Source organism: Aegilops tauschii, chromosome 4 (assembly GCF_002575655.3).
Source record: "Aegilops tauschii subsp. strangulata cultivar AL8/78 chromosome 4, Aet v6.0, whole genome shotgun sequence".
NCBI lineage: Eukaryota > Viridiplantae > Streptophyta > Magnoliopsida > Poales > Poaceae > Aegilops > Aegilops tauschii.
The window spans coordinates 370150139-370161647 of record NC_053038.3 but is presented as its reverse complement, the minus strand read 5'-3'; the positions used below and the strand labels follow the sequence as shown (position 1 = coordinate 370161647).

Below are 11509 nucleotides of genomic sequence, written 5' to 3'. Positions count from 1 at the left end.
GAATTTTTCAAATGTTTTTTTTAATTTGTTGTTCATCCCGAGCTCAAATGAGCTCGGGAGTAGAAGGGGACTTTAGAATGGAAACAAGCAAACGAACACGCACAAAGGTAAATGGCCAACGCTTTCATCGGCACCCAGAAACTCATAATTTTTTGTGCCTATCCAACCTTTTTTGCTTAGATTGTCTTTGGTAAGGATCCTTTCTTTGATCATTAGCCATAAAAAAACTTTAATTTTCAGGGCAATTTTCATGTTCCGCGCCTTAGGAAACAACTGATGATAGTGTAATTCACTAACCGGCATGCATACTCCGAATGAGCAGGACGGCTCATTTAGGACTGTAGCTGTAGTAAGTTTTCTTCTGGTGTTTTTTGTAACTGATTTTTGTGTTATTCTTCTTTACGTTTTTTGCGCTGGGTTTTGTTCATTTTTTCTATTTATTTTTCTTTTTAGTTTTAATTTTCATGAACTTTTATATTTTTCAAATTCATGAACTCTTAAAATGCATGAAATTTTAGCTCGTCTTGTTTTAAAATTTGCGAACTTTTTTCCAAACTCTGTGAACCTTTTCAAGTTTCATGATTTTTTTAAAGTCATGAACTCTTTTCAAATTCATGAACTTTTTACAAAATTGGTGAACTTTTACCAAATTCGCATTTTTCTCTCCAAAATCCATGATTTGTTTTTTCAAAATTGATGAAAAATTTGCAAATCCGTCATTAGTTTTCAAAATCCATGAACTTTTCCATATTCATGAACCTTTTAGAAATTTTAAGCTTTTTCATATTCATGGACTTTTTGGCAAGTCTATGACCTTTTTGTGAATCCACATTCTTTTAAATTTTATATATTTATTTACTTTTTATGATTTTTTCAGTTTCATTTTTTTCAATAGTCAAAACAGTCAACGGATGAGCGAACACACGAGTACTGCGTCTCGAGTGACATGATCCCGAGCGAACGTAGGAGTACTGCGTCCCGAGCCACCAACCTTTGTTGGGCCAGGCCCATGGAGTCTTCGCGTGAGCACCATATAGGAGATCCAACGCTAAAGGCGCCATATAGGGGGAGCAACTAACTGGAGATTACCCCTTGCATGGGACCTTCAGAGGTCACTTTTGATGTATTGAGAGCACGCCAGGTGGTGCTTTTAGCTGTGACGTTCTCTTTGGATTTTTTTTTTCAAAAACAATTATGCGTTTTTGGGGTTTATATATTTTTAGTTTTTTTTTTGGTTTTTTGGTTTCGCCCTTTTTTCTTAGGTTTGGAGAAAAAAAATTATGAATATTTTTTTGCTGCTTCTCATGGAGGCACAGATTTGCTTCCGCGGGAAGCACAACCGTGGTTCTTGAAAATGGGAAAAAAAATTGTGCTTCTATTAGAAGCACATATTTGCTTCTCATGAAGACAAATATTTGCTTTCGCGAGAAGCACAGTTGTGCTTCTTGAAAAGAGAAATAAATTTTATACTTTCATGAGAAGCACAGATTTGCTTCCGCGAGAAGCATCACTTGGAAAGGGAAAAATATACTTCCACGAAAAGCACATATTTGATTCTCGTGAAGGCCACAAATTTGCTTTCGTGAGAGGCACAACTATGCTACTCGAAAAAAAACCATGCTTCAACAAGAAGCATATATTTGCTTCTCGTGTAGGCACATATTTACTTTTGTGAGAAGCACAACAATGGTTCTCAAAACAGGGAAATTTGAAAAGAAAAAGAACTCGTGCTTTCAACTCCTAGTTTTTTCTTCTTCTTTTTTTGTTATCCAGATTTTGATTGCCTTTTTAATCATTTGTTAATTATTCCGTTTTTTCCATGAAAAAGGTTCTTCGAAAACTATTAAATTGGGATCTAGTTTCAAAGATCTCGATGCGAGAAATCCAGTGGTGAAAAGGATTCGGGATTTGGACACACGGTTCAAGAGATAAAATGTTTTGAATAAACAACAAAACAAAGGAAAACTCACAGGTTGCGCCCCCCTATGAGGCCTGGAAGCTATTGCGATCCTAATCCTTCGAAGAGGGCCAGCATTACAACGAGATTTGGTCCCAGGTTCCAGCATACTGTAGCGGCTCGGTTCAGACGCTGTAGCGATCGGGAAAAGCACTGTAGCAACCCAATTATTATAGCACCTAATTTTTGGTCGCTTGTTTTATTTCTACCATTTAGAAACGAATGGTTCTTGAATCGCGAATAAATTTTGAAATACAGAACATTTGTCGAAATTGTGAGCATTATGTGAAACGTGAACATATTTTTGAAGACGCAGGCATTTTTTGAATTGAGATTTTTTTTTGTAAATTATAAATTTTAGTTTTCTTGAAACTCTCAAAGATTTTTGAAAATGTGAACATTTTTTGAACTTGTGAACAAAATTTGAAAACTGGAATATTTTCTGAAATTTTCTCAAAAAATGAAAACCAGATTTTTTTTAAAACACAAACATATTTTGAACTCGTGACCAAATTTTGAAAAAGTTTCTATTAATTCCCAAAAAAGGAAACCAGGTTTTTAAACAAGAACATTTTTGAATTTGTGAACACTTTTTCAAAATAGGAATATTTTTTGTAAATTTTGAAATGATTTTTTAAACATGAACATTTGTGTTTTTTTAAATGAGGACATTTGTTAAATTCTCAACCAAAATTGGAACACAAGAACATTATTTAAAATTTAGAATGTCTTTTATAATATCACGAACACTTTTAGATACTAGATGATGCCCCGCGCGTTGCTGCGGGAATTGGTTGCAATATATTGCAATGAGATTTGATTCTTTGGAGTATAAAATTTTAGATTAACAGCACATGAACCAAAATTAAAAATACATATGACTTATTATATTTGATAAAATATTTATTGAATATAAGTTGAACAAAAGAATGATAATTATTTTTCCATGCATGATCGCATGTGGTGGTGGGTCTTTATGATGCATGGTTGCATGTTAAGGTGGGTCTTATCCCAGATGCCAGTTTTTTTCTTGCGTAGAACGGAAATCAGTAAAGAAACAACAAGAAAAACCCAATTCAGGAAAGCGAAACCAAAAGGGTTCAGCCCATTATGGGTCGCTAACTCGCTGCGCGTGTGTTTCAGCGGCAACCTGCCACGAAGAGCAGCGCATAGGAACTGCGGCCGCCATTGCTGTGAAAAAGAGTTGTACACAATTAAAAAAATCAGGCACAAAATATAAAGGGGCCTAATAAAGCCAGACGGTGGGAGTTGATGCGATGATAATGAGTTTGAGCAGTGATACTGAAACAATCGATGAAGGTGAACAAGAGCCTTCTACTAGTTCTAGTGTGGCGCCGGTTGTGAAAGGCTTTCCGGACGACTTGTTGGGAGTGGGGCATCTTTAACATGGACGTAAAACCGTTCGCATATGTTTGAACCGCGGTGTCCAGATGTTTTGTGCCATCCATCACGGTCTTGTATCGGTCCGCAAAATGGTTCGGACGCACTTTCTCCTGCAAACTAAAAATAAACGTAGAGACCTGTGCGGGGTGTTGCTCCAGTCTGATTCGTTCAACGACAATGGCTTCACCTTTAGTGAGTCATCTTAGAGGTCCACAAAGCTGCATATTAGCGTTCAGCGATGTAGCCGCGTCGAGCTCGGTGAGGAGGTGATCCTTCCTTTTTTTCTTAGATGGCTGTTGCGGTGGTGCCGAAGACAGATAACATGCGTTTGTGTCAAGTTTGGAGATGTTTTGTTCTTTTCAGTTTTATCATGTTCGTCCTTATTATGTGGCTGAGATATAAATGAGAGACATATTACCGGTAAAGAAAAGAGAGAAGCCGAACCCGGCATATACGTACGGGCTGCCGCATTAAACCGCGATTAACTACGCGGGCGTTAAACCGCCGCACGAACACCCGCATAATCAAGTGCGGGCTGTCCGCTGCCCACCGTATCCTGATCTAGAAGGCTCTCTATATATATTCGTCCTGGAGGTTCAGTAGTACAACAATCAAACGCATCACGCTATTATTCGTCCTCTTGCAAAAGGAAACCCTCCGTTACTCTGTCGTATCACGGCTAGGGTTTATCGATAGTGCGATGTCGGCGCCGTGGTGGGACTCCGACGAAAACCGCTCTGCGGTTGAGTACCGCGCCTATGTTGGCAACCTCCCCTGGGGCACCGATGAGCGCTCGCTCAAGGACTTCTTCGACTACCGCCCGCTCAACGCCGACGTGAGTGGGTTTCAGACTTTTGGTTGATGTATATGCTCGAGGGTGCTAGACTGTGATGCTTTTGTTGCCTGCTGGATGGATCTGTACAGTTTTCCTCGTTGTTTCCTAGGGTTCAGATTAGATTCAGCCTGGCCGCATTGATTTTGCTTGTTAGTTGTTTGTTGTAATTATTTGGTGAAATTTGCATCTGCCTAACACGATCGTACTGAACGTGTTAAGATAATTTATCAGATCGTCACCGACCGGGAGACGGGCAGATCCCGCGGCTTCGGCTTCGTCTGGTTCGACGACGAGGAGTCGTTGAGCAACGCCATCCACGGCATGAACGGCCAGGAGCTCGGCGGCCGCACCATCACCGTCGACAGGGCCAATCAACGCCCCCGCCGCTGGAGGAGATGAAGAACAGCTAGGAGATCTGCCCGCCCGGGCATTCACGTTGTAGTGTCGGTGTCAAGTTATCAAGTCTCCCGTGATTGCTTAGTTTATGGTCGTGAAATTGAACCTATCGATTGTCCGTGGTGCGCATCGTTCGCTTATGATTGTTGAACATCTAGTCTTTACATGCATTGCAGTAAGCAAACAACAATGTAGCTTGTTTTCTCGAAGCCAAGCCTAATCATCTCTTAAGTTGAGAGATAACATCCCAGAGTTTTTTTTTTTGCGGGGTATCCCAGAGTTTTTCTTCTATTCGGAACAAAAAACAAAGGACTGAAACTGAACAGAAAACAAGACGCACTGAGCCACTGATGATTCTTGTCCGGCTACCAAAAACTTTTTGAACAGCATCCGGCTGCAAATTAAGGATGTCGCTGCTTTCACATCCGGGGTGCCGCAAGGGAGCAACGCGCCGGGCCGCAGTGGTCACCACCGGCGCGTCAGCGGTAGCAGGCCGGCAAGCGACCGCCACCGAACCTTTCGTGACTGTTCGCAACGGCGGGGCCCTTCTTTCTTCTCTTTCTCCACGGCAGAAGCCCCTCCATCGCACGATTTGTGTCTTACTCTTGACTAGATGATTCCCCAGGAGTTCTGGGATATTTTTTGCTAAAATTTAGAATGTGGAGGAATACACTGTGTAAAGAAAAATAGACTTGCTTGTGTGTCAAAAGTTCAAAACATTTCCCTTTCGTGTGGAAAACATATCTTCCTAATGTCATACAAAAGCATCCAGAAGTAACAGTTGTGTTATATGCTATTATCTTAGTTCCCTGCGCTGCGCTAAACAACTATTCTTATTTTTAGAGGATCGGAAAGATGACGAGGGGTAATATAGTAGTGCTATGTTGGGTTGGGGGGTTGGGAAATTATTTGGAAGTAAATGTTTCTAAGAACATCCAGAGGCTATTTGGTTTGGAGCCTTGAGCTGCCCTGCCAAAATATGGGTCGTTGACCAGACTTCGAGGGGCGTTTGGATCGGCTCCAAAATATTGGTACACCAGTCCGCCTCACCTCCCTCCAGCTTGTTTTGCGCCAAATCGTTAGCGAAAACGCGGGCGCCGGAATAGTCCGCCTATTTTTTGGCACACCAACTGTGCCCACGATTTAGCAAGGCAAGCGACGGAACGAACCAAACAGCCCCCCGGTTTCTTGAGTGACGGATCGCTACCAATAGTTTGGTTGTTCAGGTAAATAAAGTATCACTTCTGCCTGCCATGTTGCGGTCCAAGATTTTATTGGACGGAGATGACATTATGTTCGCCAGCTGACAAACGTGAACAACAAGAGCATATATTAAAAATATATTAATGGGCCAAAATTTAGGTGTTGGGCACATTACCTTTCTCTCTACCACCATGCGCCTAGCCCACACGAGAGCTATTTTTCGCTTTAAGCGAGATGATAGCCTGCTCTCGCTGAAGGAACTTCGCTCTCGCGTACGAATATGACTAAATTTTGTTTAAATAAAAAAATAAAATTTTTAATACACAGTCATCATTTTTCTGGACAGATTTTAACATTTTCAAATGCTTGACTAAAAAAAACCCCAAATACAAGATTAACATTTTTTTAATACATGCTCAACATTTTTTCTACAAACACTTAAAAAAAATGCTTGATTAACATTTTTCAAATACTTGTTCAACATTTTTTATGCTGGATTAACATATTTATATACATGATTAAACTTTCTTTATGATTTTTTAATACATGACCAACATTTTCTATATACACATTTAACATTTCTCAAATGCTTGATTATCATTTTTCAAAAACTTGTTCAACATGTAATAATATTTTTGGAGTGCATGATCAAAATTTTCATTTATATACTTTTTTGTATACGTGATAAATATTTTCTCTATACATATTTAACATTTTTCAAATGGTTGGTCAACATTGTTCAAATGTTTTATGTAGAGTTATTTTTTAATATATTTATTTAGAATATGTGCAAGTATAAACAAAAGTAAAAATAGAAAGCAAAAAAAAAAAGTGAAAACACTTTTGGCGCATTTGTTCCCGCGCGCATGTGCCGGGCCAACACGCAGCCCTTCAGCGATGGTTCGTACCATGTGCCTCAACGCGATATATAGGGCGCCCCCCCCTAGGCCCATCCAAACGGACGTAAATAAGCCCAAAAGTAGAAACTGTTGTGCATTCAATACTTTCGTAAAATAAGTAATAAATATGATTTTTTTAATGTAGTTTAATGACAAAATTAGATAGTTTATATTTTTACAAAAGTAGGAAAGTTGCAGACCTGTCTATTCACTTATGCCGGCAATAATATATTAATAATTATTAAGTAAAGCCAAAAATTAATAGTAGGCAAAATCGGTGTGCGTAAAAAAGAAGAAAAAAAGAGGCCAGTTCAAGACTGTCCTTGATAGCTGTCTTCTCTGACATCTAGCACAACCAATCACCGTGAACTAGCGTGAGCCAACCTATGGTTGGATGGTTAGGAGGATAGAGGTATCGATATTCATTCAGTGGGAGGAGAAGTTCCCGTCGATTGCGAGGCGTCTTTGGTGACCCTGTAAAATCTCAAGATGCTATGCCGGCTCAGTCTTTAAGAGGTGCTTATAGGGATAGGGTGTGCGTGCGTGTATTCATAGGGTGAGTGTATGCTCGTGTATGTGAGCGACTTCGATTGTATTGTGTTAAAGAAATCACCATGGACTAGCCCTCGATATAAAAATGACATGGGAAGAATACTCCTCCTAAAATGTACAATAGCCTTCTCAAACATAATTGTCAGTTTTCAAGATATGAAGTCAAATAAAATGTGGAAACATCTTCTAAGTTTTTCTTGCCAACAGCTACAAAACCGTTAGTCCCAAATAAATTAGGGTAGACTAGAGCTGAAAACCTGAAACCCATAAGATCACACAACCAACTCATGGTTCTGACAAATGGATAGTAACCTTCCACGCACCCCAGTCCATGGCTAGTTCTTTGGTGATACTCCAGTCCTTCTAGTGTCTCTTTACGGACTCGTTCCATGTCAAGTTCGGTCCACCCCAATCTCTCTTGACATTACCAGCACGGTTTAGTAGTCTGCTATGCACTGTAGCTTTTGGAGGCTTGCGCTGAATATGCCCAAACCATCTTAGACATAATTCTTAGATAAAATCTTTATTTTAATAGGTTCCACGGTTTACGAAAAATGTCCAGGCATGTAAAATAAATTATTCTTATTAGTTTTTTTGGATAAACATGTTACATGTGAAAAAGAGTTTGGTATACTTATTGTGATATATGTTCATGCATTTAAACATTCTTCCTATATCCAGGGGCGGATATAGCCTAGCCCAGCGCCCCAGGCCCCCTTTGTATACTGTAGCAATTGCTACAGTATTTGTCTACAATCTACAAAGGAAATGGGCCTCACGCCCCGGGCCTGGGGCCTAGATCCGCCACTGCCTATATCTCATTAACTTGTTTCATATTTTGCTAACAAAAGAGACATACTTATTCATTTCCGACTCGCTTATCCGGGACCGATCCTCACTACGGTCCTTTATTTCGAAACGAGGATAGGTCTCTCGCGGAACGAGGTGTAGATTGAGAAGAAAGATGAGCGTATGGTCCGTACTCACTCGGGTTCAAACTTATTTTGCAGGGGCAAGTTTTAGCAAAAGCTGCCCTACGAGGTCGCATTGATTGGTTGAAAGGCTTGAAAGAAAACGTAGTTCTGGGGGGATTATACCTATTGGTACCGCTACGCTAGCTAAGAAAAAGAAAAGGGTTGCGCTAGTGGCAAGGAGCAAGAAAAGGGCAGCTAGCTCGAAATCCGATAAATCGAATACATCCTGGCTTCAGCGCAAGAGCAGCGGAAGGTGACTTAGCAACATCGGTCATTTCCTATAGAAAGGAAGGAAAGGATCTCTCTTCTGTCTAGATGAAAGATCTCATTTTTGCTACCGCTCTCCCTCTTATGAGTCTCTGTCAACTGTTGTTTAGTAGCTTTCAACGCGAGTTCAGTCATTCTCTTATATACTGAAAAGTACGAACTGACTTAAAGCACGAACATGAAGGAAAGGCTGTGGGTTCGATGATGGGGCGAGAGAGGGAAAAAACCCTTCGGGATGGATCGGGAAAAGTGACCTCCGGCTCAGCCCACGACTTCCTTCCCTTCGCTTTCGACTGTTGTTTCATTTATCCTCAATTTTTTATTTTATTTAAACAAAACTTCTCTACTAGAAAAAGTTATATAGTACCGTGGATAGGTAAGTATTATCTCTTAATATCTCTACGAATAAATTGCACACAATAACAACAACCGAGGTTACAGGTAAATTGCACAAAACTACCACAAACTACAGTTTTTTTTAACTTGAAAGGCGCCTCGGGGCGCCATATATTAAACTTTAAACACATCTTACATCAAGGATTCTGAATCCATCAGCTAGAAAGTTGCTTAGGGCGAGCAACATTGGGTATTGCATACCCCCATGAGAGGAATTCGTACAATAAGATGAGGGGAAGACCGTGGAAAGATTCTTAAGAGCATCTTTTGCACAGATGTGAGCAATCCCATTAAAATCTCTCTTGATATGATAGATCTTTAGAGAGAGTGCTTTGTATATATTTAAGAGATCGGCAACATCCGACGTGATTTCCCATGGCCTAGATTTGAAAAAATATCCCCTAAAGTGGGAGCTTTGGCAAGAATTTGATTATCCGATAGAAGTGTTGCCTGTTGAAGATGGAGAACTGAAGCTACACGGGAAGCAAGTAGGAGGCCTTTGGTTTCAGCATGAAGACGGGAGTTGACCGCATCACGGCAAGCCATGATCATGAAATTTAATTTGTGCCCCTCCTGTTCATTTCATATGTATATACCAATCCCTGTAGAAGGCTGAAGAGATTTGTTCTTCCATCCGTGAAGATCTTGAAACCTGCAATATTCAAACCAGTTTTGATGGTGCTTCCAGTGAGAGGCACCCTGAGTGGCGATGAGTTAATCTGTTGTTCATTATTTTCTTGACGATTAATGTCTTCGTTGACCTATTCTTCTAGCTTTTGTCCCTGTATAAGAGCATTAGTAGCAAAGAGAACCTACGAGGGGTGCCCATGTTTCCTCTCAAAATGCATATCATTCTTGATTTTCCAAAGACACCAAAGAAAGGTCATTAAGAAGCATGTGGAAACCTTGGGATGACCTGAAGTCAGTATTGTCTAGATAATTTCTGATACCATCCTGTAATGTTGAACAATAATTCTGACCTGAAAACCAAGGACTAGAGAACCATATAATTTTAGCAAAGGGACAAGAGAAAAACAAATGAATATCATCTTCCTCAGCACCATAAGTTGAGAAGAATTGCTTATAGGAGTGTTATACCTACCTGCTCTACTACCTTTGGGGAGAACTCTCCGTAGCAGCCTCCAAGCGAAAGTTTTTATCCTAGGTGCAATATCTTTATCATTCCAAACCTGAGTAAGCAGAGAAGTAACTAGGGGAGAAGCGTGTCTTGGCTGCGGTGCTCCTTCGTCAATCAGATTTTGATTACAAAGTTTATAAGAGCATCTCTAGCAGACCCTTTATATCGCAGACCCTTATAGTGCGTTTACAATTCGTGTTTGCTCTCTTATAAGGGGCGAATTTGACTGCAGCCGAGCAGAAACCTTATATGAAACTGTAAAATATTAAAAGAATGTTTCGCACAAGAAATGAATGAGAAACAATAGAGATGATCATTCATACATATATACTAGTGGTTGGGGCGCCACCCTGTGCCGCCGCTTCAGAGGAAGTTGTGCGCACGTTTTTACTTAAAAGATAAACGAAGTCCTCGCCTCCATGTAGAAAAACGTTTAAAAAAATCCTCACCTCCATCTAGAAAAAGAAGTAAAAAAGAAAAGAAAAAAATCATCAGCGCAGCCTACGAGCGAGCGCCACTTTGCGTAGCCCTCCATTTAAAAGAAAAAATAAATCATCAACGCAGCCTACCAGCGGGCGCCACTTTGCGTAGCCACTCCATTTTTAAAAAATGTGTGGGGCCATCGCCTCCATCTAAAAAGGAAAATTAATTTTAAAAATTCCTCACATCCATCTAAAAATAATATCACAAAAACTTTTTCACCGCAGCTAACCAGCTTGCGCGGCATAGCTGGTTGGCCGCCCTTCACGCGGCGCTTAATGGGTTTAATAATGGAGATGATCATTCATACATACATATAGTTCATCGGCGGCAGAAAGTGCGTCGGCCTACCCTAACCCTAAACTTGCCGAAATGGGGCTCACCGGTGAGCCCTGCGGGTGCGGCGGCGGCAGTGATCACTCGTCGTCAGTGTCGGAGGTGAGGTCAACGTACATGGCGTCCTGCGCTTCAGCTTCGCAGCGCCACACCTCCTCCTCCTCCTCCCGCGCACAACGCGAGGATGGCGGCCTCCATGGCACCCGCCTCCACCGGGGGCAGGAAATCCTATGGCTCGACGACGCCACCACCTCGCCGCTCTGGCTCTGCCTAGAGCTCCCTCTTCACCGCGCGGAGTGGCGGGAGCTCCGCCGGCTCCCTTTACACCTGCGTGCGAGGCGTACGGGAGCTGGAACCCCCGGAGGAGCTGCTCGCGGCGAAGGAGCTGCCCGCGCCGAAGGACAGTCGTGCCTGCCTGCGGTTGTACTCCTCCGTCTCGCGGCGGAGGAGCGACGGCGGCGGCTCTAGGTCGCGGTTCTTATACTTCTAGGCGGCTTGCTTCCTCGACCGTCGGCTTGGACGCACCGTTGCCGCTCAGGGTTGTTGCGACCACCAGTGCGGCGGCCCGAGCTCCACCTCCCGCGCCACATGGCGGACTGCGGCGGCGGATTGGAATCCCTGGTGGCAATAAATCGAGGGGGAGGGGGGATTGCGGCGGCACGGAGATAGGGT

General features: G+C 41.9%; 1 protein-coding gene across 2 annotated transcripts; it reads left to right on the top strand.

Annotated features, from left to right (window-relative positions):
* The first annotated feature begins 3777 nt into the window (after nt 1–3777).
* LOC109769713 (glycine-rich RNA-binding protein GRP2A-like) lies at nt 3778–4801 on the top strand. 2 transcript variants are annotated; one of them, XM_040386267.2, is made up of 2 exons: nt 3778–4196; nt 4416–4801. In XM_040386267.2, the coding sequence occupies exons 1-2, from the start codon at nt 4062–4064 to the stop codon at nt 4593–4595; spliced, it is 315 nt and encodes a 104-aa protein (XP_040242201.1). In that variant the 5' UTR covers nt 3778–4061; the 3' UTR covers nt 4596–4801. The 2 variants fall into 2 exon arrangements, with proteins under 2 accessions (XP_040242201.1, XP_020184032.1); XM_020328443.4 differs by having other exon boundaries at nt 3964–4196; nt 4428–4801.
* Nucleotides 4802–11509: the final 6708 nt, after the last annotated feature.

Coding starts and splice junctions, on each gene's coding strand:
- LOC109769713 (XM_040386267.2), top strand. CDS start 4,062: ATGTCGGCGCCGTGGTGGGACTCCGACGAAAACCGCTCTGCGGTTGAG. Junction 4,197..4,415: donor ACCGCCCGCTCAACGCCGAC/GTGAGTGGGTTT, acceptor GAACGTGTTAAG/ATAATTTATCAGATCGTCAC.